The following is a 27,354-nucleotide window of genomic DNA, read 5'->3' on the forward strand; positions in this document are numbered from 1 at the left end:
TTTTGAAATTTTCTTGTTTAAAATAATTTTTTTTGAAATACTAAGAAAGTGATCTTAAATGATGTGACTTACAAATTGTACGAAACATTAAGTTGCGCAATAAACAAATCAGTCATGATGAATACAGATAATATTTGCTGATGAACATCAACCAATACAAAACCTAGATCTGAGGGTAGGAAATTAGTTCACTCACTAGGTACTTGGGCGTGAGTGGGAGCTAATAATACTACCTGGTTGCTCAAAACAATGTAGGTATAATGAGATTCGGACTGAGAACCTAGTCGATTCCTTCTTGTAGCATAAGATTAAGGCACACCATAGTTGGTACGTCGCAATTTGTTCCATAGAGAAACCAGTAGAATTAAGGACTAGAATAAAGTGATCAATGAATATTAACCATCTAATCACCAGTTTGTTGAGTTCGATCACTATGTCATAGTAAATAAAACGAACATTGCATTTTGTGTTAGTTTCTTTAACAAGTTAGCTAAGCTTATGCTTGATTACTAATAGCTTTTATGCTTTAAAAAATCGTTTTCTAGATATCTTCGTGGTCCTATGTCACAGTATAATATACCATTTCCTGTCACTAATCTTACCCGTCATGTTCATCGTAAAATGCGTGAACGAGAGGATGAAAGAGCAGCTACCGGTGGTGGTGAAATATTTTTCATGAGAACACCTAGTGATTTATCTGGGGCTGATGGAGAGATTGTTTTATTTGAATTTTCTGAAGAATATCCACCTTTATTAGCTCAGGTAGTTTATGTGATAGTTTTTTTAAAATAAAGTAATCCCACTTCGTCTCACCCTTTAATTGATTATTTAAATAACATTACTTTTATTTACTAGTTAAAACGTGTTTGTACTACTGGATTTGTACAATAAATTGCATAAATTCATACAAACCACATATTTTGTACATGTTTATAGTTTATTCTATTTTGAGAAAACAATAATATTATGTTCAAGAATAGACAAATGAACTTACGCCTGTTACCCCTCGTGGAGGAGCATAGGCCGCACACCAGATTTTCTCCATCCAGCGCCAACCAGAAAAAATAATTCAGATGAATGAACTAACAAAACGGTATAAGGTTGTGGAGATTGTTGAGTTTTGATTGAGATCATGAATCGGTCAATGTTAGATCACCATTGAAAACCTGGAAGCACTGGATGGCCGTTTCGTCCTCGTGCGGTACACCTCAACAGTGCACATCCGACTCTGTGGTGTAGAGGTTAAGCGTACGCGCATGAGACCATAGGTCCTGGGTTCGAATCCCGCGTGCGGGATCGTGGATGCACTGCTAAGGAGTCTCATAATAGGACGAAACGGTCATCCAGTGCTCCCAGGTCTTCAATGGTGATCTAAAATTGATCGATTCATGATCTCGACCAAAACTTTAAATGTTAACATGCCTTCGTTATTCATTTTGATATTGTTGTCATCTTCACGAATAATACGCCTTAAAATATTATAAATGAACTTATCTACACTGATGTTCAGATTACTGGCTAAGTAACTAAGCTACAATTACTTGGTCACATCAATTTATCCTTACTGACATAATCCTTATATAGGACTGTAAATAATGGTTTCCGTTGAACTCTTCATGTCCCTTTCTTTTTTATCTTTCCAAATTTATTTCACTGGATTATACTCTTTGAATAACATCTTGAAACCCTAATCTTTCCGATTACTGCTTATACTCTTACTACCTCTACCACTATGGAATTCGAATCGACAACTGCATCTCTGTGTTAATGTGGTATGGCAACTCGAACTGATGTACGTACGTACGTACGTACATCAGTTCTACGTTGTGACTGACTGACTGTTGAGTTTGATAAGTAATTTTATGCGTTATTGATTGACAAAAACCTTGGTAGTTAAGTACTTTTACTTTCAATGATTTACATTTCCATGTTTATCTCGCTGTTATATAGAAAACGGATTTAAAAATTTCTAAAACTTCATATTGATTAGACTTACAGTTTACACAATTAGTGATAAGATCTGTATATTTATGAACAAATGGTAAAAGAAATGTTGCGTATGTACTCTTGGACTTTTAATAAACCAAGTGTCCTAATAATTAACGTATCCAATTTTCTGACACTGAGCTAAAGGTTCGATCTTCACTCACCTCTTCATAACAAAAAGATCCAACGTTTAAAAATAAACAAAACTCAGTTATTTCCAGTCTAACGTATAATCATTAATCACTGTAATCTTACAATTTGTCGAGTCACAAGTAATGATCAGTGTCATATTTGTTTAATTTTCTTAGTACTAATCGAATACTATCGGTCAAACTATAATCTGATCATTAGTCTAATTGCCTCGATATCTTATTCAGTATGTTAAGATATGATGTAAGTTTCTAGGTTATCTTGCCGAATATATATTCAATCATCTAACATTGTAATCTAATCTCATATTTACGTTCTTTTTAAAAAAAAAATCATAGGTTGGTATGGCTACAAGAATCATAAATTATTATCGTCCATTGGTACCCAGGGACAGATCACTTTCACCATCTCCGCATGCTTATAGTGAACCACCGGAATTGCCTTATGGCTCTCTTGTGTATGTAGGAGGTTCGGACAGTCCATTTCTTGGTGTTATTCGACCTGGTGGTTGTTTACAGGTAAATGAACATACACTAGCTTTTCTTACTCTTTTTATTTATTGTTAATAATTTTAAGTTTGCTTATCATTCAGTTAAATAACGTTTCTCACTATTTGTTGATTTGTCTAATAAAAATCATTGGTTTTTGACAAATAATGCTAATCACAAGGGGGTTTTTGTGGAGATTTTAGCAATTTTATATAGTTAAGATCATAAGTCAATTGAAGCTAGACCACCGTGGAAAACCTGGAAGCACTGGACGGCCGTTTCGTCCTATCGTGGGACTCCTCAGCAGTGCGCATCCATGATCCCGCCTCTCGAGATTCGAACCCAGGACCTACCAGTCTTGCGCCAGAGCATTATAGCTTTAATTCACAATGATTTTTATATATGAATGACAAAATGTAAACGGGTAATTTGTTTACTATAATAGGTAACTTACAAATTGATTTATAAGTAAGGCTGTGAATTAGCAGATGGATAGTATAAACATGGAAACCATTCACTTTTATGATTCATAATTTCACTTTGATGTTTCTGATAGATTAACTTGAACGCTCAGAACATCTCTGTAACCATTAATTAATTATTTATTCCACAAAGCTCCCTTTATTAAATAAAAAGTTTTCTACATACATAGTAATGTCTAATTAGTTGGAATGATTCTCTGTATGTTATTTATTTATTATTTATTGATTTAAACGCAACGAAATTTATACGTGCCATATATATTAGTTATCCTTCAATTTGTGTATGTGTGTGGACTGGAATACTATTCGAATGACCAAACCGAAACAGGTGATTTGATTAGAGGACCACTCTTCGAGCTCTTGAACTAGAGGTTTATTCACAAGACAGTGGAGCAACATTAGCACACACGGTCCCATGGTAGTTGGTGACCAACAACAGGTTCATATTCCACTTGTTCCCTAAGGATCCTGTAGGCCATGTGCACCATTGATTTGGAATCAACGTTTACCAACTCCTCTAAGTGGATCGCTTGTAACGAACAACGTGGTGGAAGCCACCAGTTATTCACTTTTCATTTTCTCAATTTGATAAACAATGAGGCTGCCGCGAGAAGACAATTAGTCTGACTTGTCTGGTGGTGATTATAAGTGTGTGACAATATTGGAGGATTTTGAGGAGAGAGGTCTTTCCTCGAATTCGGCCACACTGCGGCATTCGGAGGCGTATGCTGTCTAAATATAAGGTGATATTTAGTAGACCATTACTATAAAGTGGAAAACTTAACTATCTTTCAACTGAATAGTTTATTTACTAGGCATAATTCCGTGCAACTTAATTCGATTCTATCCTAATTTACTCCATGTTTCAGCTACTGACAAGTGAGATGTAAACAAAGTGGAACAAACATAAAACGACTTTTTTTAGATGATGAATAGAGTGAAAATAGGTTGGAAATCGGCTTCATTTCATTCAGTATAATCTTAAGAAAGTTCCAAGAAAACTCATACTGGGTTTGATCTTACGCCGAGGTGATCACTAATTCTTTCGGCTTAAAATGATTATTAATGTTTCGCATGGCATCATAAATGTCCAATTCTACTAATTTCTCGTCAATTAACTTTTGTGCATTTATACATATACCTTTTTATGTTTACTAAAATTAACATGGCAAATCAAGAGTAATTCTACAAATTCATGATATCTGCATTACTGCTTGTTACTACTACACTTCAGTTGTCACATTTCATATGTTTTTCTTTTGTTTTTTACAGACTGTTGAAAATAGTATGTTTCGTGCACCAATTTATCCACATACTGTTGCCAGTACAGATTTCTTAATGATTCGTAATCGTAATGGAATTAGTATACGCCGTGTGCCAAATGCATTTACGGTAGGACAAGAAGTTCCACTTATGGAGGTACCTGGACCAAATTCAAAACGTGCAAATAATTTCGTACGAGATTTTCTACAAGTATTTATTCTGCGCTTATTTCTACGTAGTACCGATGAACCGAAACGAATTAAAATGGAAGAGATTCGCAAAGCTTTTCCTAATCATTCAGAAAGCAGTGTCAGAAAACGACTGAAAGTTTGTGCGGATTTCAAACGTACTGGTATGTCATAGTTATTATTATTACTACTAATACCGCTTTCAATGGACTTTATTTTATCACCTACTGATTAACAACACTGTTATTCTGTTTTCAATGACTATTTTGTTAGTTTCCATAAATAAGTAATCATTACAGGGGTTTCGTGATCACTGCCTGAATCCCTTAGTTCACATTACGGCCTGGTCTTATTTGGACTACCATTGGGGATCAGGAAGCACTGGACAGTTGTTCCGTCTTAGTATGGAACTCTTCAGCAGTGTACATTGATGACTCCACCGTTGGTCGAGCTCAGAACCTCCAGGTGTCATGGTGAGCACCTAACCTTTACACCACTAAGTCAGCATACAATGGTTTATGCTTCTAACTCCAATCAATTCACAATATTGCTCAACAATCTTCCAATTCACTTGGTGGGCGATTGCCTCACACCAAACATGGTTGAACTCCACTGGTTGCGGCTTTTCACTAGAACTGTGGAAATCACCCCGAAATCAGTTACTAGTGAACACATTATAATCGTTAGTTTAGGGAGTTTGTGGAGATCGCATCACTGCATAATTTACGTCGTGAATGTACATTATTAAGACGGAATAACTGTTCAGTGCTTCCTGCTTTTCATTCGTTCCCTAACTAACATTAGTCTGTGATGTAAACTGTAAAATCAATAATCCCATTCTTTATTTCTTCACATGATTGTGATTTCGTTTTGCTTGGTGCATTTCATCCCTTATTTGAAACAATGAAACGTGGATGGTTGAATATCAGTTACACGGAATCAGAGTTACTTTACAGTGCTTTTTTCCCCAAAATTCTAGTTTTTGACTAATTGTTAGAAGATGTAAGCAGTCAGTTCTAAACAGTGTTGTTATTAAAATTTGGACAAGTGTTTTGTGATATGGTTTTATGTGTTTTCAACTGTCTGAATGATTATGAAAATAACACACTGACATTAAGTTAATTTGAGAGATCTTATACGTTAATTAATAATTACAAACAATGGGGATCTTCTAATACAAACTGAACCTACACTAACTCTACAGGCAGGAGGACTGATATATAACACTTCGACAATAATCTTCAGTACATAAGAGAAGTTACAAGTTCTAGGATAAGCTTGGTATTCAAGAAGTCAAAATTATAACTTTGTATATGTAGCAGTAGACAGTGATCTCGGAGTACAATAAAATTAGAAAACCAAAAGTGTGAATAACCTAGCAAATAATAACAAGTATGAATGTTACCACTCATAAACTACAAGCAAGAACTATCATTTATTAACAAAAGAAAACTAGATAGCCTGAGGTCTTTCCAGAATATTGATGTCAAGATCAAAAGATGCTTCTATAGTCAGTTTCTTCTTTTGCTTACTGTAATACAACTGGTTACCTGCTTCGGTTTGGGCACCCGGGAAGTATCACAGCCCTCACACAAATCAAATAAGATTTGTTTGGCGCATATGTATCGGGTGCCCCTTTGTACCAATATTTATGTGTTCAAATAAATGAATAAATACAACTAGTTAATGTGAAATCAGTATTAATGTTGAGTTACGTTTTAAGCAAAAATTTGTTTACATTGTTCTATCCAAAAAATTAACAATAAAAAAACAGGTTCAGATGCAAGTTGGTGGGTTCTACGCTCTGATTATCGATTACCATCAGAAGAAGAAGTTCGTTATCTAGTCTCACCTGAAGATTGTTGTGCACATTACAGTATGTTGGCTGCCGAATTACGTCTTAAAGATGCTGGTTACGGTGAGAAGTATTTATTTGTTTTGGATGAAAATCAAGTTGAAGAAGAAGAAGATAAAGAAGGACAGGTATGTCTATTGGTCAGTTGCTATTCTGTTAAACCATCATCACCATCATCCCTATTGCTTAAAAAACTAAGTTGCTAATGAAAATGTCCAGGAAGTCGAGGATATTTGCACTACAGAAAAAATTCCCGATCTTTTTTATTCTGGAAATCCATAATCAACTATGAACTGATGGAAAAAAGATCCCTTAATTAGTGTTTAAAGAACATAATCCGTAGATTAAGGTTTCATCGCATAGTGTATATTCTCAGTATTATTCTCGACCATACAAATAATGTTTGGATTGTATTCACAGTTTGTATCATTAGTTAGTTTTAACTGATCATAAGATAGTTGCAAGCGTGAGTCAATTGAAGCTAGATCACCAGGGAAAACCTGGAAGCACTGGACGGCCGTTTCGTCCTATTGCGGGACTCCTCAGCAGTGAGTATCCACGACCTCACCTCGCGAGATTTGAACCCAGGACCTACCAGGTTTTCCTTGGTGGTCTAGCTCCAATTGACTCACGCTTGCAACTATGAAAATACTAAATCTCCACGAAACCCCTTCTGATAATTATAAAATATTCGTATATAACATTTCTAACAAACTAACTATTGTCTTCATACAACTGAACGGAAATTTTTAAAATGTACACCACCTCATTTTGATACGTTTTCATTTACAATATACCTGTACAGTCTCTTAATGATCTAAATTCATTACTTAATTGAATTAGCTGTGTTTTATTCTTTCAATAGAAAATTTTCACTGACTTTTAAATCTCTATAAACCATTACGATAGGATTTTGGTTAGACCTTTGATAAGTTGCTTATTAAGAATGATTGAGATTCATCTAACACAATCAGAAATTAATATCAACTCAATGGGACAACTAATGTCAAATAATAACTCTTGAAGGTTAATAATCCAAATGCAGATAAGAAACAGAGGAGATCAAGCTTACAGGATAAACTGAGATTACAAACAGAAGTCAAAATTTAGAAGAAACAACCTCGTATAGACATAGCACCAAAACATCCCCACTCTTTAGACCTACATGTCTCGGCTTCGATTCATCTTATGGTCATGAGTGAGTATTACTGAAATATCTTAGAGTCGGATTAAACAGCTGTTTAGTCAATGTTTTTTTCAGTTCGTGGTAAAAATCAATGTCTGAATATTGTGTTTTCTTTTAATTAAACACTTTTTCCTTCCTTTTATAAATTATCAAATGAAATCAAATATACATCCGAGTTAATTTATTCAAATAGCTTTTGTAAACTCAAAGCCAATTGACAAATTACTGGAGAATATTTTGGCTGTGTTTAACATCTTGTATATTACTATTCTACCTAACTAATTTATAAAACCTTGTTAATGTGAATTCGAAGATCATTTTATCATACGATGAGTTAACTAAAGTAAGGAATCTCAAACATTAGATTTCAACTTATTAACTTGACATCAACTATCCATTAAAGCTCCTACCTAGTCTTAGGCCCTTTATGAAGTCAGAGATGAGTCACCGCAATGAATCTTTTATCCGGAGAGAGGGAACAGTTGTGTAGTCTTTCGATCTCAGTTTTAATTTTCAAATATATATCTCAACGGAATAAATTCTCAGTTATTTATCATATTTAAACTAAGCCTTAATTGTATTTTCTTTAGGAATAAAAGCATTCTTATAGTCCTGTTATTTCGCTATAGTTATTATCACTTAATTAAAATGGGAATTTGTATATATTTTTCTCCTATTGAGACTGGAACAGGCAATCCGGTAAGTGTTTTCTTTGTGATTCAACTCAACAAATAACCATCTAATTAGTATTTGATGTTAATAATTTGCACTTGCAGTTGCGTTTTTTGTCTCTTTAAATTCACGAAATAATTGTGTGAAGTACATTTGTCAAATATAAATCACTTTTTAAATAACAGTGTTGCATAACACATATTTCTGTGTTGTTAACATTTGATACTTGCGAACTAATAAGTAACAAAACTGTTTATCGTAAAAATGTGGAATGTGGACTTTTGTCTGTGTTATTTATCGTATACTCCTAGGGTAAGAATTCGTCTGATACTTGTGACTCGTCACTTCTTAAGTACATACTGTTATTGTAAAGAAATGTAACTCCATATCTATCTAACTTTTTGCTTCACAGCTAAACAAATACCTTCAAAAGACAATATCTGTCCTATTTTTTTCATATAGCTTCAAAGTAGAAAATCTAAGTATGTCAAAAATGTTTGGTAAAAACACTATTTATCTAAGTATAGATTCTCAATGTTGCGACCTTTGATAACGTTTAAATTATTTTCATTGTCTTGTCGATTGGTAACCTTCGTTTAAACTTTTACCCTATCAATATCTACCAGTGTATGTTTTCTTCATTTTTATTCCTATCATTTAATTATGATTTGTTCTTGGTAAAGCCTAAAATGGAGGATGAAGTAAGAGCAGCACCATGGAATACAACACGTGCTTATCTTGCTTCACAACGTGGTGGTTGTTTTCTTGAATTACATGGTGCCGCTGATCCTACTGGTTGTGGTGAGGCGTTTTCTTATTCGAAAACCTCTGCAAAACCTGGTGCATTGTTTCGGCAAGCCGGTGGTGAAGTTGCAAGAGGTCTATTAAAAGGGAAACGTACTGTAACGGGAACTGATGCTGACCTTCGTAAACTACATTTACGCGATGCACGTGCTTTATTGAGATCATTTGGGATTAGTGAAGCTGATTTAAAAACTTTCAAACGGTAAAAATAAAAACTTTATCACTTAATGTATTGATTACGAACATATATATATATATATATATATATATATAATTGTAAGAAATATAAACAAACTAGTCTGTAGACCGAGAGGTTCTGTGGCAGTGTCTATTGTTGAAAGGTGTACCTCAGAAGTACATAAACCTTGTGAAGGCTCTTTACTCGAACACTACCAGTAGATTCAGAGCTTATGGTGAACTAACTTTGCAAACTCAAGTCATGTTCAGCAAGTCTATCCACTATCTCCATTTTTGTTTAATTTCATCATAAACCTACTGCTGGAATTAAATTTCTCGTCAAATCAATTTTCGCGGATTGATCTCCTACCAGGATATTCACTTATAGACTTAGAATACTCAGATGACATAGTCCTGTTTGATGAAGACGCTGATGAAATGCAAAATCTTGGTAGTACCGAACAACAATATCATGATGTTTGGGATATGTTTCTCCCCCTCTAAATTCCAATTGTTGCTTCACGACTGGCCTGCGTCAACACCTGAACTAATTGTAAGTAGTGAAGTAGTCGAATGCGTCGACAACCTTACTTATCTCAGAAGTCTGGTCATCCTTAATGGTTGGTGTCTGACCAGATCTCTGCACGAATTCCAAAAGCTCGTTTGGCTTTTGCCAACTTACGTCACCTATGGCGAAGACGAGATATCCGTCTATCAATTAAGGGACGATTATACTGCGCAGCAGTTCGCTCTGTTCTACTTTACGGCTGTGAAACATGGCCATTAAGAGTAGAAGATACTCGTAAGTTACTAGTATTCGACCACAGATGCCTTAGAAATATTGCTCGCATCTGCTGGGATAACCGGGTAAGTAATAGTGAGGTTAGACACAGGGTATTAGGGAATGATGGTAAATCAGTTGATGAGGTGATGAATCTTCATCTACTGAGATGGTTGGGCCACGTGTTACGTATGCCTGAACACCGATTACCACGACGCTCTATGATGACTAGTATTGGGGATGGTTGGAAGAGAGTTAGGGGCGGCCAAACCAAAACATGGAATCAGTGCTTGAAGTCACTAACTTCTAGCCTGAGCCATGTTGGTAGATGCAGATTACTCGGTCGGAGTCCGTGATACTATTGTAACCGATAGTTGGAAACTGGATGATAAGGCTCAGAATCGATCACAACGGCCTAGGTGTATATGTTGTGACTTTAAGCCCAGCTAGTCATCACGTGGTTGATTCGTCAACCGAAATACGACTTATTCAATCTTAGTGCTGTGCTAAACCAATGATGTTGATTGGTATGAGCAGCCTAGCGTCCTTATTGATCCTTTGTTCTTCTAGCCCGTCCACTTGAGTCGAGAACGCCAATAACTGCTTCCACTATTCGAATCATTTATTTCAAACATACTTGGTTTATATACCAGCCGAACAAACCACATCACACCATAAAATAGGAAATAACATTTATACAAGATCAAGCCAAAAAGTGGCAGTGAACATGGGAGTCTGTAATCAATAACCTGAACATTACTTAAGAACAGTAAATCGTATAATAATAATAATAATCTTTAGGTCAAAATGAAGCTTATAATAAGAGGAATATAGATAAACATACTCTGGTTACTCAATAGTTAAACAATAAGAATACATATAGAGTAATCGTTCATTAATGGATCCCGTTAGTTACCCCCTACTTATTTTTTCACTAGGATATAACATAGTGCATCCCATCCTCATTGACCATCAAGTCAGTCCTAACAATAGCAAGATAATGTAATATTGCTTTTCGAAGTACAAAGAAAGGCGATTAGCTGAATCTTTCTATATATTGCTTAACCTTGCTAGCCTTAATAGAAATGAAGAGTTTATTATTCATCCGATATATAATATTGTGGTGTGGTCTACTTATATCCATATAAGTAGTATATGGTGTGGGTCAGACATAGAATGTATTTTGGCAGAAGACCGATGAGAAAAGAACGGAAATGAAGCGCAATCGTCTGGAAAATGCATGAGCAATGGAATAAGAGAAGAAACAGTGAAGATTGAAACAATTGGTTGTTAATTTGCAAATTGACTGTTCATTGTTTGGTAATCAGAATTTACTGAGATAGTCTGTAATATTTGCTTAAATACATTCGATTGTCCCCAATCAGTGTTTTGTTCACTACATTTGGTGTCGCTGCCAACCGGGAGGAGGAAGGGTGCTGTTCTGCGGACGCCGCTGCGGGTCTGGAGTTGAGGTGCTAGTTGGGGCAGTCTGGTGCGGAGAGTTGGCGTCGAGTGGAGTGTTCTGGCGGGGCAGCGTTGGCTGTAGCGGGTGCTTTCGACGGAGAGGAGCAGTGGGACGTGCGGCTGCTGGGCGGACATCGGGTGTAGATGGCTCAGCAGGCCGGTGGAGTACGGGTGTTGAACGTCCCAGGTGCCGGGTGGATGCGGATGTTGGTGCCCCGGCAGGTCGACGGAGCTATGGAGGTCAGCGCACCGCAGACTCGACATTCTGACGGAGAGTTTGGCACAGACTGCAGCGAAAGAAGATAGTGGTATGGCGAGCAGAACCACCGCATGAACGAATGCTTTAAAGGGGGGACGAGTGTGGTGTGGTCTACTTATATCCATATAAGTAGTATATGGTGTGGGTCAGACATAGAATGTATTTTGGCAGAAGACCGATGAGAAAAGAACGGAAATGAAGCGCAATCGTCTGGAAAATGCATGAGCAATGGAATAAGAGAAGAAACAGTGAAGATTGAAACAATTGGTTGTTAATTTGCAAATTGACTGTTCATTGTTTGGTAATCAGAATTTACTGAGATAGTCTGTAATATTTGCTTAAATACATTCGATTGTCCCCAACCGTTGTTTTGTTCACTACGATATTAGTCCATTAATAGTTCTCAGAAGTTACCCGTAATTTAATCTTTACTAAGATATAACAGTATACACTCTTTGTCTTCCTTTAAACCATGAGATTAAAATTACTTTGTAACTTTTCTTCTATGAACTAATTCTTTCTCCCTGTATCATATCCCCACATGCAATCTTTTTTATATATTACTACCATTGAAGTAACTGCTACTGTGAGTTTGGTGTTCATCTTGTTGTGCTAATGAGGTATGGCAACTTGGAATAATGCATATATGTGCCTGGTCCTATGTTGTAGCTGAATGATTGAAATTCTTTCATCCAAGATACTGTTTTTCTGATAGCTCTTATTCTATAGTTAAGATCATGAGTCAATTGAGGCTAGACCACTAACGAAAACCTGGAAGCACTGGACGGCCGTTTCGTCCTATTATGGGACTCCTCAGCAGTGCGCATCCACGAACCCGCTCTCGCGAGATTCGAACCCAGGACCTACCGGTCTCGAGCCGGAGCCCTTAACCGATAGACCACTGAGCTGGCACCCAACGGTGTTAATGTCTAACCTCAACCAATCCACGAAATTGCGCAACCAACTTCCAATGTACTGAGGTAGATACCTGTCTCTACCTGACATGGATTAGCTCCACTGGCCACGACTTCTCACTAGAACTCCAGGAATTACCTCAAGGAGCCAGTCACTAGTGAGCATATGATCATTATCACAAGGGGGGTTTTTGTGGAGATTTAGTAATTTTATAGTTAAGATCATGAGTCAATTGAGTCAGCTCTTATTCTCTTACTCTTCCATCATTTTGTTTTATCTGTTATTTTGTAATTGGGAAATTATTGACATGGTCCGTTTCACATCAACAGAACGAGCTAAACAAGGTGAAGAAGAAGGGTCCGCTAAATTTGCCCGTGGTAATCGTCTATCAATCAGTGAACAAATTCGATGTTATAAAGAAGAATGTCAACGTATATTTGATTTACAAAATCGTGTCCTGTCGAATTCTGAACTTTTAAGTTCCGATGAAGAAGTTAGCAGTGAAGATGACGAAGATGAAGTCACTGGGACTGATAGTGTTGGTCAGAGATCCACGTTACTAGGTTCACATGGTTCTAGTACGACAAGTAATTCAATTGGAGGTGTACGCCTTTCGAGTCTATCATCAACTGCTCGTTCTTATGCACATATGGGTCGTAGTATTGAATCTGTATCAAGTCAAATGAATTCTAAATATTCCGATGGTAAAACTGATGAAAAAGATCGTGTCAATCTTAAAAGAGCTTTAGAATTTGGAGTAAGTTCAACTACATTTTTTCTGGAGAATTTTGTCTCTCATTTATTTTAAACTGAACAATTATCAATAGTTATTAGTAGATTTTAAATTACATGTTGTACCAGAGCAACTCAACACATCTCCTTAGCTATATTGTTTATTAGTTTTACTTTTTGAAACAACTTTAATTTCATTAAATAAACTCAGTCACTCAGTAAGCTACAACGTAGGACCAGGCACATATATGCATCGGTCCAAGTTGCCATACCTCGTTAGCACAACAAGATCAACACCGGATTCATAGTAGTTAATTTAGTGGTGGTGGTAGTATATAAATTATAGGTTGTATATAAGGATATAGTATAGGAAGGAAGAAAGTTATGAAGCAATTTTAATCTCAAGGTTTAAGGGAAGATAAAGAGTGTATACACCTACGCCATTGTGATCGATTCTGAGCTATGTCACCTAGAGTCTCCAACCATTGGTTACGATAGTCACGCGGACCCCAACCAGGTAATCTGCATCTACCAACATGGCTCAGGCTAGAAGTTAGTGACTTCAAGCACTGATTCCATGTTTTGGTTTGGCCGCCCCTAACTCTCTTCCAACCATCCCCAATACTAGTCATCATAGAGCGTCGTGGTAATCGGTGTTCAGGCATACGTAACACGTGGCCCAACCATCTCAGTAGATGAAGATTCATCACCTCATCAACTGATTTACCATCATTCCCTAATACCCTGTGTCTAACCTCACTATTACTTACCCGGTTATCCCAGCAGATGCGAGCAATATTTCTAAGGCATCTGTGGTCGAATACTAGTAACTTACGAGTATCTTCTACTCTTAATGGCCATGTTTCACAGCCGTAAAGTAGAACAGAGCGAACTGCTGCGCAGTATAATCGTCCCTTAATTGATAGACGGATATCTCGTCTTCGCCATAGGTGACGTAAGTTGGCAAAAGAGCAGATAAGGGTTCCCTCTTTTTCCGAGATTGTCTCACTTACACTTGACTTCTTAATTCCGGTTTCTTTTATTAGTCTGAATAGTTGCCTGGTGTTGCCTACAGCCACTGCCTTTTCCATCTCTTTTGCTTTCGTTGCCCACCACTGCTCACGATCGTTCCTTAGACTTAGTTAACCTAGATCTAATTTGTTTACGCTCTTCGTCGTGTTCAGAGCCTGATGGTTTGAGTTTACGCGAATCCATCAGTGAAATAGACTTAGAAGAAATCCACTGGTTTTTTGGAGCCCTATGGTTTAAATAACTAATAGATGTTACTGCTGTTTCCACAGCTGTTCGTGTGTCTTTCCAAGCAGCATCTGGGTCAGTCTCGTTTACAGAACTGCCTAGATGTGAACTCAGTTGTTTCTGGAATTCGCATTTGGCTTTCTCATCCTCCAGTTCAATCCTAATGGGTCTTCTTAGTGTACTTTTCCTGCGTCCATTGAGGCGCAGACAAATGCGCGCTCGTATTAAAGCGTGATCAGAGTCTAAACAAGTATTCCAATACGAGTGACAATCTTCTATTGAGCCTCTCCAACGATGACTGATGATAATATGGTCTATTTGAGTCCATCGTTGGTTTGGTGCAGGTGGTCGCCATGTTAGACGATGTCTCTCCTTATGCTTAAAATTAGTGCTTGCTAAAAATAAACGATTGTCTGAGCATAGTTGCAACAGACGATCACCATTATCGGTTCGTTGAGCCGGAATACTAAAACACTCACCTAAATGTCTTTCTGTTTGATTTAAGCTGCCTACCTGGGCATTAAAGTCACCCGCTACGACTACTATGTCTGAGCGCTTAGCTTTCTGAAGCTCAGAGAGTTTTTTGTAAAAGTCATCTTTTACTTCATCATGGCTGCAGTCAGTGGGAGCGTAGGCAGAAACAATGAAAAGGCAACGACATGTGTCCCTATTCTTCCGAGTTCTTACGGAGCCATTTAGCCGGACAGCACACAGGCGACTGTTAACGGGGATCCATTCTAGTAGTGCCTGTTCTGCCCTTGTACTTAGTGCTATGCCTACACCTGCAAGTCCACGAGAACTAGCCAACGGGTCGCCAGATACACGAAGGGTGTATTTCGTTGGCTGTCCATTTTGGCGAGGTGAGGTCAAGTGAATGACCACACTGGGATCCTGTATGCGTGTTTCGGAGACACAGCATACATCAATGGCACGAGATTCTAGGGTTTTAGCTAAGGAAGCCTGTTGACCGATTTGGCATAGGGTACTTACGTTGAAGGCTCCAATGTGTAGTTTGGAGCGAAGTTTTAGTAGACCTGGGACAGCGTTTCGCGCACTAGAATCGTTGGCCATGGTGACACTTGAGGAGGAAACCGAGAGAGGAAGTTTAGTGTTGAAAGTCAAGGTAGAAGGAATAGTAGGAATTGAAGAAGGAGATTGATTATGAATACAGTGGTCTTGAGTGCTGTTAGAGGTATGAGGGTAGTTATCACTTCCCGGTTGCCCACACCGTGGAAGGGTTCTTCTAGAGATACCTGAAAAGGAAATTGCGTTAGAAGTGGTCTTAATGACCTGAGAGCGTGACCGCAGTGCCCAAGGGACAACTGCTTGAGGTCGGTCACACACGACCTTTTTGTGGGTAGTTTTTGTGTTAGCTCCGTTCTTCAAAGGACCTTACCGCCGGAGACGGATATCCGTGGGATAAGGCGAGGTGTGCATTTTTAGGGTCGACCTTTTCTAACCCCACCCCTCCTTGTGGGAAGGCAGCATCGCTGTCATGCTGGTTGTCTGAAGGAAACACCTTACTGCTGTCACACCTCTGTACAGTCAGCAGTACGACTTCGCCTTCGGACCTTGGGTTTGTTGCTTTTAGTCTCACCGCTCTTCAAACGACCTGCCTGGCATGGTAGGACCTTGAGGAACGATTGTTCCAGCCAGTATAGCTCGGTTGATTCATCACGATAGGCAAGCCCGACCACCACGTTAAGGTAGCAGCAACGGTCGGACTACTGAACTAAACTACGTTTCTTATTTGACACATAACGGGTAAGTAAATTCCCTGTTTTAAATTCTTCTTTCTTTTAATTTATTTATTTAAGCGGGTAGGTTAAATTAATTTGTTTAGGATCTGTTTATTTAGTTTCATTGTAATCAGTGCGTGCATGACCCGATTGCACTATCTAGAAAATTAGATCATTTGGTCAGTACATTTTTACTCTAACTGTCACTTAAAAACATATGTTTTGAGAGATGTCGATTGGTTATCATTTTCTGGATACATTTCTAAAAACGTAGTTTTTATTCAGTCACCTTACTTTAGATATCAGTAGTTTATATTTGTGAAAATAAGATATTAGTATGAGGGGATTTGTGATGATTGTAGAACTTTCATAGTTTAAATTATGAGCTGATCTTAGCTAGATCACCATCGAAAATCTGGAAACATTAAACGGCCATTTTGTCCAAGCATAGGACTGCATAACAGCGCTCATCCATGAGCTAGTGACTGGGAGTTGAATCCACGACCTTCTGTTTCGCGTACGGACGCCCAACCTCTATATCTTCGAGCCGGAAATATCATGAATTGATTGGAGTTAAACATCAAAACCGTTAGGTGCCAGCATTCACACACGAGTTTGAAGGTCCTGTGTTCGATCTCCAGTTTAGGTGTCATTGGTACGCACTGCTGAGGAGTCCTATGCTTGGACGAAATGGCCGCCAAGTGCTTCTAGGTTTTCGGTGGTGATTTAGCTAAGATCAGTTTATGATTTGAAGTATAAAAAATAATAAATATCCTAGTATTTATGCAATAAAATATTAAAATTAACTTAACTAAATATTATAAATTATTTCATCCCTATTTTTAATAGGATCAATCATCTGGATTGAAACGACCGCGTAAAGCAAATCAACTTCTGTTAAAAGAGAATAGTTTATTAGATAATGGAGGAGAATCTAATGAAACTGGTTCCGTTGTCGGTAGTAATAGTACCAGTATGGTGTATGATGCCAGTTCTACTGCAGCTGGTACAATTTTAGACTTGACACCACCATGGCCTAATGCTAATAAAAAAATGTTACGTATTATGCGTACTTATTCAGAAGATGGACATCAATATACTAGAACAGAACTTGTTCCATGGTCACCTGTTGTGGAAATTTATTTGAAAATACGTCAAACTCGTGATGATGATTTCATTCATAATTTTGTCGATTCAGATAATCATTTCCGTGAACAACAAAGAAAAGAAAAGAGACGATTACAAGTAATAAATTATTGTAAATTAATATTATTATTCCATTTGTGAGTGTTTTTATCTTACCGTTTGTTGATGTAAAGAACTATAATTTATCAGTCTCCTGTGGCATATGCCCATATATACCTCGATATTTTCTTATAGCAACCAATTTTAGTAAATTTGAATAGTTGTATTTAAAATGAAAGTTCTTGTGTTTGAGTTCGATTGTGAACACAAACATTAAAATGTGGCAGGTAAATCCATCTCACTAGTCCGAAAATTGAGCGAAACGCGCATTTTGTGTTATATTGTCAGCCACTACTCAACTTTAATAGTAGTATTCTGTTTTGTTTCTCATGAGGATAATATTGTTTCGCTGTTGTACATGCTATATCTGCTACTCAAATGCTTGATACTAGCCTCCTAACCGCTCCCTAGATTCTCCAAATACTCAGTCTTAAAACCGAACAGTAGAAAAAAGACGCGAAATACAAGCAGTAGCTCAACTTCAAGGTTTGTTTATGTACAGAAAACAAACTTATTCATAGGTTAATTAATATTTGTTAAACCCTGGTAATTTCTACAAACATTCTAAATTAGGTAGCAGAGTAAGAAATCATCCTCTTAGAACCTGACACAATACCTCTCAATTTTCCAGATGTTTACGTTGCGCTTTCTGACTGAGAGAAATGTTCCTAACCTTTTCTTGGTTTATGAAGATCTGAATAAGAAATTTCCTTCTTTCCTCCTTCTAAGGTTGAATATATATTTAATTTATTATGACGTAAACAACCGTGTACCAGAGGACTCAGCTGCATCTTGTAAAATTAACACTGTCATTCACTACTATGCAAAAATTCCATTGATATGTGATAAAAATGTTAAGACTTTTTCACAACCAAGTTTTAATGTGTAAGACAGTTCATATTAAACAGTGATTGTTAGTTCCCACTTCAACAACATTAAATTGTGCAAACGTCGTTGTTTTCTAACAAAAATTGTTTTAATTGTTAGATACTTTTCTTTTAATCTGGATTTAACATCGTTAAGATACCTTGTTAATTAATTTTATGTGACGGTCGTAAATGCTTTATTCAATTATGCACTAAAAGCTTTTAAGAAACCAAATACATTTAGATCGTATTTGTAAATAATATTAGTAGGACCTTGCTTCAAGTATAAAATTTATCGACCTCTTTACATGCTGTTCTATCCAACATTGACAACCTTAGCTACTCGTCCTAAGTATGTCGCAACGTTCATTTTTGTACCTCTATGAGATAGCTAAAGCGAAAGTACATAGTTACTCATTTTTTTGAAGCAATGACTATCGAAATGAAATGTTAACATACCACTCTTTTGTCTGCCTCTTTTCTTTTTACCTTGAGGATAATGCAATTTGATGGTCTTCGTAAAGTATGTCCTATCCAACTGAAACACTTTTTTCCCTATTCCCTCTTCATCTGGAAGCTTGTTTGTTCTCTGTCACAGTAGGTTGCTGCTGATAGTGTTTGGCCAACGAATCTGGAGTATATTGCGTAAACAACTGCTTATAAACACATTCTGACACAAATATTATGAATGTTGTAACATCAAATTGTATGGTACCCAGATGTCAGATACTCTGAAAAAACAGCAGAAAGCATATTCTATCTATCCAATAAGTAAATGCGAATTAAGTTGCAACACATGCCACAAAATGCAAATAACACGGCTATGTCAAGTGTGAATGAGGATTGACTAAGTACTGTATTTCAAGATTAAACAAGCAGTGCGAAATAAGTAAAACTTTAATGAGCAACATAAATAGGGGAAGCTGTGGAATTTTAAAGTAAATAAATAAAGACCCAGGTAAAAAAATCGTCGAATAAATTTAGCCTAACCACCCCCTAAAACTTAACGCTAAACCAAGACAATAACATCAGTCCATGTAATCGTTAATTTTTGTACTGAGCAATGTTAATAGTTGTAGACTACTTTGGTGAATGCGCGTGATTAGTGGGTTGTTAGATACTTTGGATGATGTACCACTCTTAATCTCTGCTCTTAATATTTATTCCAATGTATACTTACTCTTCCATCTCAATGTTCACTTCCTTTTTATTTGAAGGATCAGCTACGTCGCCTTCGTAAACAACAACAAGTAATGCGAGAACGTGGCAGCGTCACTGGTAGTTCTATGCCAGGTATTAAATCCTTAGGATTATCAAACAAGGTAAACCGTCATAGACGTCATAAAACACTTACGGAAGCATTAATTAAAATGCGTTGCGGTGCTTGTGGTCAAACAGGTAATAAAAAGTTCTGTAATATGCACACCATTTGTTATTTCGTATCTTTCATTGTAAAATTTAAATAGATATCCTTTAGTCTATCTGTTTTTTTAATTAGCCACATTTTAATCGAGAACACTTATTCTCGCGTAGTAATTTTTTATAGATTCTTGTTTGTGTTCCTAAATGTAAATTGCAAATTATTACGATCTAATAGACACTAATCAGCATAATATTATTTAATATCATCAAAACAAATGGCTAACTCCTTTTGACCATATATGTTTACTGATTACAGGGATTAATAAAATTAAATTACCTCCCCAAATCAACTGATAGAATTGAGTTAGAAATAAATGTTATATCTGCTAACTGGAAACTCCTTTTGTGGTGTATGCTACTTATGTTCACAGATATAAGTAGTATGTAGCACCAATCGGAAGTGGATTACATGTCAGCAGAAGGTTAAGAAGATTTGTTTCAGTAACCAGAGTCAAACATATATACGTGAATGAGTAGAATAACAAGTTATATCATAGTATCTCTCTGTAAGAATGAAATGATTTACTTCATAGTTCTCTAAAGGTATCTAATTCAAAAAGTTTGTTTAATCTAAACTGCTCTAGTAAACTTAATGACAAATAAATAAATAGACTATTGTTTAAAGTGCGGTATTCAATGTATAATTATTCACTTATAGAAAACAGACGGAATATGCCTATCAGTGGAATCCAGGGCATGTTTCGTCCTACAAGGGACTCGTCAACCGTTCGTGCCTGCATCTCAGAGTTGATATTCACTCCCACGGGACTCAAATACAGTGACTGACTATCTGAACTCAGTAGCTAAATGAATAACTTGTTGGAGTGTAAAGACACGGGTTTGAATCCCGGAGTGAACATCAACTCTAGGATGTAGGTACACCCAGTTAACAAGTCCCAAATAGGACGAAGTGCGTATCCTGGTTTCTACTGCTAGATACATCTCACTTATTCCACATAAACGTCTGACAATTGCTATATCTAGCCAATCCACATATGAGTTACACATCCATTTCAAACTGATCAAAGTTCAGTTAAATGTGTAGCGTTGCGACAGAGACGTGATCTATGCAAGCTTCCTTGCTACAAATCTTAGTAAACTTACGTTATGTAAATTTAAAACTGAAAATATTAACGGTGCTCCATTGAATTATAAGACCATCAGTAAAAAGAACTACAACTTATTGATTATGATTATCGTTTAATAGTAGTCTACTATAGCTATTTTGTTAATTCACATTCTAATGGCCGAAATAACAATTTTCAATTGTTGTTAAGCAGAAGATCGGGGAGAACTATTAATTACACGTGTATGGAAACTTTCAATAAATGATACTATATGCCCAATATAGACAGGTATTTGTAGAGTACTTGTCTTTATTTATCAATAATCTATACAAAATAATTAACCTATTTTGAAATTCTTTTGTATAGAACTCAATATTTGATTTAGTTTATCAGATATATATGTTTCGACTAGGTGTTCAATGTCAAAGGTACTCATTAGGTTTCGTGTTCATCCAGTTTGCTACTTTTTTTAAAAAAATTCATTATAATTTACATTGACATAATATATGTTGTTCTGCTTTGTTTTGAACTGCTAATCATAATGAATTGTTTATTTAGAACAATTAAGAGGCTGAATATACAACGATTATGAAATAGATATAGGTATATTTATAGATTACTTATTTAAACTACTTTTAACTAACTAGAAAGATCGTATACTTCAAATTTGTACCACTCAAGATATTGGTCACATTGATTCTATCATCTGATGATCAATTCAAATTCTTGTAAAATATTTCAACATTTAAGGGTTCATCTATATTGTGATTCAACGACAGTTTCCTTCTAGTTTTAATCGATTCTCAGTTACTTACTTACTTACGCCTGTTGCTCCCAATGGAGCACAGGCTGCCGACCAGTTTTCTCCAACCTACTCTGTCCTGGGCCTTCTTTTCTAGTTCTATCCATTTTTTGTTCATTCTTCTCATGTCTGTCTCTATTTCTCGGCGTAATGTGTTCTTTGGTCTTCCTCTTCTCCTTTGACCTTCAGGATTCCGTGTTAGGGCTTGTCTTGTGACGCAATTGGGTGACTTCCTCAATGTGTGTCCTATCCACTTCCAGCGCTTCCTCCTGATTTCTTCCTCCACTGGAATCTGGTTTGTTGTCTCCCACAGTAACTTGTTGTTGATAGTGTCTGGCCATCGGATCCGAAGTATCTTGCGCAGACAGCTGTTAATAAACACTTGTATCTCCTGGATGATGGCTTTCGTAGTTCTCCACGTCTCCGCCCCATACAGTAGAACTGTGTTGACATTTGTATTGAAAGTTCTGATTGTGGTGTTGGTTGACAATTGTTTTGAGCTCCAGATGTTTTTCAGTTGTAAATATGCTACTCTTGCTTTGCCGATTCTCGCCCTCACATCTGCATCTGATCCACCGTGTTCATCAATGATGCTGCCCAGATATGTAAAGGTTTCCACATCCTCCAAAGCTTCTCCGTCAAGTGTAATTTGATTGGTGCATATTGTATTGTATCGGAGAGTCTTGCTTTTCCCTTTGTTTATATTGAGACCTACTGCTGCTGAGGCTGCTGCTACACTGGTCGTCTCCTGTATTTGTTGTTGCGTTTGTGATAGAAGAGTCAGACCATCTGAGAAGTTTAAATCGTCCAGCTGCATCCTGCCTGTCCACTGTATCCCGTTCTTTCCTCCAGATGTTGACATGTTCATGATCCAGCCGATCACCAGGAGAGAAAGGGTGAGAGTAAGCAACCTTGCCTAACACCGGTCTTTACCTCGAATGAGTCAGTGAGTTGTCCTCTGTGGACGATTTGGCAGTTTAGTCCATCATAGGAGTTCCGTATGATATTGACTATCTTCTCAGGCACGCCGTAGTGTCGAAGAAGCCTCCATAGTGTTGTCCTGTCCACCCTATCAAATGCCTTCTCGTAGTCAATGAAGTTGATGTAGAGCTATAAATCAGAACTTTATCTTACATGATTTTATGATTATTTATTTCATTAATTGTTTTCAATGATATAGGTCATATGCGTACCAATAAAGAATGTCCAATGTATGGACGTTCTAGTACATCTTCATCTCTTCATAACGAAGGAGGAATTCGAAGAACAGCTGCAGAACGTGCTCAACTTCGTACACAAACAACTATTCGTAACATGTCTCGTTCTGGTGATTTAAATTCTATGGAATCTAGATCAGATGATAGAGAAATTGGTTTCTTAGAAAATTATGGTAATAGTCGAAAAATTGAACCAGATACTATTGCTGCAGCTCAAGCATTAGCTTCTCGTCCAGTCTGTGAATTATTAGCAGAACAAGAAAAAGAAGAGAAAGCAAACTATACTAATGATTTAGACAATTCTGATGTTAAACATTTAAGTAAAGATTCAGATGATTTTGATGAATCATCTATGCATGGAGTTTTAGGAGAGAATGATATGACGGTTAGTGTCTTGTTTTCTCGTTTTTACATTTGTTTACTCGTCCACGATATAGTTTAATTATGATCTACTAAAAAAATACTACTTTCCCTGAATAAAGTAATTATAGAAAAGATGGAATAATTAATCAATGTATTTCACCGTTAGAAAATGTATTTTACAATGCATCTACTTACATTTAATCTTATCGAACTCCATTGACTTGTGTATATCAATCTTGCTTAATCTGATCTCGATATTATTTGGATCTTAATTAACGAAACTTACCAGTAAGAGTAGTTGACGTTTTGCTAGTTGGTTGAAAGTAGTCAGTAGGAAACCCTAGACTTAAGTTTCGTGCAAGTTGACACTCGTTAACAAGGTGTACATGCAATTTCGAGGGGACTAATGATCTCTGTAGGATTCGAACTTACGTCATCCTGATTCACAGTTTGAGACGTTATCACGGATTCTGTGGTAAAGAACAAGGTTTAAAACCACAGTTGATAGAAGATTGGTTGCTTACAAATTAGCGACTAATCAGTGCGAATATTTCAATCCTACATGGGGCCATTAACGATCTAAATAACTCAGTCACCTTTTTATTTGTCTAAACATGTAATTTTTAATAATTACTGATTAGTTTACGAAGTTTTTTTGAATAAAAAGATCACTGATTATTTACTAGTAAAGCGTTATATTTTAAACTCTGAACACAGTTTAGTTGCCTTTTGTAAATAAGTATAAATTCATGTACCCAACTTTAAGTTAATTTTTTTTCTAATAAGTTATTATTATTATCCCATGGTCCAAACTGATGTAGATTGTAGAGCAGATCCCAAAATTGCAATCAAATGCTTGAGTGTTGTATAACCAATAAACTACCATTCTATACATTGATATTTTTATACTCTTGTACATTGTTATACACCATATTCACCATTAAAACGTTTTCCAAATAATTATCATTCAAACTAATTATGACCACCTTAATTAACAGACAGATTGGAAATTTCTATATCGAAAGGGGAAGGCAGTGATATGAATTAAAATTGATTTTAAAACCCGATTTATGATAAGGTTCGATCTAGCAATTTCAGCTTAGTTCAAACTAAATCATCGACCTTTTAAAAAATTTTACTATCAATAAAATAAAAAAATTCATGTCAATTATTGTCGGTCGAAGTAAAATAACAGTTTTAATAAGAATTAGATGTTTTGTCTGATGACACGTGTAGGATACCAATTGATATGGAGGGCCAATCAGAAGTGGCCTGATGAGAAGGTCGATCGGTGACAATCAGAATCGACCTGAAGGACAAGTGCATTTCATTGGCTAGGAAATTGATCAATTTCCTAAGGATTAATGTGGTATATATATGAATGAGTATTTATGCATTTCATTCGGTAGCCGAATACACTTTCTCACTCACTCTTGTGTTCTCGCTCGAGTAGTCAGTTGTGGGGTTAACACGTAGAGCACACCGTGTATCAGCATCAGAATTTGGACACTGTTTGTCACAACACCAGCCGATTGATGAAATTATTTGTTGAAAGTATAAATGCTTCTTTGTTTTTATGATATGACCAATTGTATGTGTAGACTGTAATAATTTTAACAGTTTTCTTGTTGCTGTAAATATATAAATAAAGGAAAACAGCTAAGGAAGAACTTGTTAAATAAGTTCATGCTTATCCGAAATGATAATTTTCCCTCTATATTTTGTATTATGGAATAATCTTAGTTAAACAACCATTGAAAATCATATACTCTCTAATAACTTATTTTGAGAAATAATCCCTAAAGTTCTCTTGAGGAACCGTGATCAATTGAGTTCAACAATTATGTTGAGTATGAGGTAAATCACTCACTAATGAGGTTGAAAATCTATTGGACAATATCACAAATCGTTTGAAGTTAAACATGTTAACTAATAAATCCTGCCTAATTGGTCTAAATTCTAAGCGCTAGTCACAAAACCTGAAGGCGTTGAGATCAACCTGCCATGGGGTTATGTAAAACTACACAGTGCTATAGGTCTCATACTAGATCGAAATAGTTGTTCATCGCTTCCTGGTTTTCAATGATTGCTAAACTAAGATCAGTCTATGATGTAAACCTAATGGAGTACAATCTCCACTAACTTCCTGTTCTAATTTCTTTTTTAATCTTTAATTGAATATATTATTAGTCCATTACATTTAAACATAGTTCTCTATCCAGACCCATACGCTCATTTTTCATTTATAGGTTGAAGGAACAAAACTAAAACTTCACTCTGGTTTGACTAAATACATTAAAGAACAAAATCGTCGTAATCTAAAATTAAAAATACGCCGCCAATTACTCGATCGTTTAGATGCGGCAGCTGCTGTTGTTCAATCTGTAAATTCAAATAGACGTGGACTAATGAGTACTACAGGTCGCGGTGGTGGTGGGAGAAATCGTCGAACTAGTTTAAGCATGAATGATGATGATTTTCCAACAAGCATTAAACACCGTGGCAATAGACGCCGTATTGATCCTCGTGTTGCGTTAAATCATATTTTTGAAGGAATATACAAGGTAATTTATTGAGCTTTTGTTTCGCTTATTTCTTTAGGCATTTGACATTTATCTAGTTATCAGTCCACTTCTCATTCAGTTTTATCAACCAGACAGGCTAAATGTTGTATGCATTACATAAACCTCTACATATCTTGTCACTGAAAAAGGTATATGTCGCAATTTTCTTCTTTTTGGCTTTTATTGATTTGAATAAAAACTTGAGTTTCTAACTGTAGAACTAGTGTTATGACTTCTTCACTCATTACTCATATCTGCGAACGCTCGATCGATCATATAAATGTCAACATCTGGAGATATATATTTTCGCTCAATTTAATTCATCATCCCTGTGTATTTGAAAAGTTTTTTCAGCCACGTTTCACTGTAGCCGTTTTTATATCTACTGGAGATAAATTAATCTTTCTTTAAATTTGTCCTCCATTATTTCAAGGAATTCATCTATGAACTTTTGACTTTGGTGTTTAACACATAAATTAGTAAAAAAAATATCATGAGTCCATTTCCATCAAAATTCTGGATTTCATGTGTATCGTTGGTTTAAAATGAGAGTCTCTCAGCTCCTTCATCTATTCACTAATTCAATTTCCGTCCATTAAATTCACTGTGCAGAAGTACTAAGTAAAATATATTTGGAGGGAGTGTGATTTTTATTCAATTTTCATTGTGATGTTCATTTTCAGTCAACAAATTTTTAATGTTCCAGTTAGTCGTGCTCAACATAGAACCAGCCACAAATGTCCATTTCAAGTTGCCTGACTACATTGGTATAATGAGTTGAAATCAAAAGTATGAATAGCAAACGTCTGAAATCAATAGTACTACCAACAATATTGAAAAAGACTAATTATAAAAGATATTTCATACACATAGTTCCCTTTATCATTTTGACAAATTTTTTTAAAAAAAAAGGTAATGAATGTATTAATACCAAAACTTGAAATTTGAGAGATAAGAAATGACCTAATTTGCACCACTTTGAATGATTTTAAACCATCGCCTAGCATCCTCAATCACTGAACGCTATCTTTGCGCGGATCCTAAATATGTAATCCTCACTTATTAACATAACTTAATTCAGTAGTCAATGTCTTAACGGATCAATGCTACGTTTTGTTTCGTTCATTAATAGCTTTCTTCCAACCTTTTCCTATGCTAGACATTAAAATGTTTCACTCATATGTATCTCATGTCTCATTTTTCTCAGTTTAAGTAATTTCCAAGTTTTAAATATGAGGGGGTTTTTCTGTGGAGATTTTAAGTAATTTTTATATATAGTTGAAATCATGAGTCGATTGAAGCTAGACCACCCCTGTGGGTGTGTCTAGACTTGAAAAACCCCCTCATATTTAAAACTTGGAAATTACTTAAACTGAGAAGGAATGATTGGTGGGGTGGTTGGGGTATTTA

At 36.2% G+C, this 27,354-nt stretch overlaps 1 protein-coding gene and 1 non-coding gene across 2 annotated transcripts in view; one reads left to right on the forward strand and one right to left on the reverse strand.

Moving 5' to 3' along the window:
* The window catches only part of Smp_166840 (putative transcription initiation factor tfiid), a gene marked incomplete at both ends in the record, with an annotated part of 61,840 nt that overhangs the window by 13,308 nt on the left and 21,178 nt on the right, over nt 1–27,354 (forward strand). The window contains 10 exon segments of the mRNA XM_018798883.1: nt 546–762; nt 2,475–2,654; nt 4,379–4,721; nt 6,332–6,540; nt 8,954–9,276; nt 12,962–13,374; nt 17,417–17,643; nt 19,727–19,907; nt 22,981–23,172; nt 25,748–25,944. Coding sequence (XP_018650728.1) covers nt 546–762; nt 2,475–2,654; nt 4,379–4,721; nt 6,332–6,540; nt 8,954–9,276; nt 12,962–13,374; nt 17,417–17,643; nt 19,727–19,907; nt 22,981–23,172; nt 25,748–25,944 — 2,482 coding nt within the window.
* Smp_tRNA_01908_Pseudo_CGA.1.1 lies at nt 12,592–12,663 on the reverse strand. Its single transcript has one exon. It is a non-coding gene (tRNA).

This window comes from Schistosoma mansoni, chromosome 3 (genome assembly GCF_000237925.1).
Source record: "Schistosoma mansoni strain Puerto Rico chromosome 3, complete genome".
NCBI classification, from domain to species: Eukaryota; Metazoa; Platyhelminthes; class Trematoda; order Strigeidida; family Schistosomatidae; genus Schistosoma; species Schistosoma mansoni.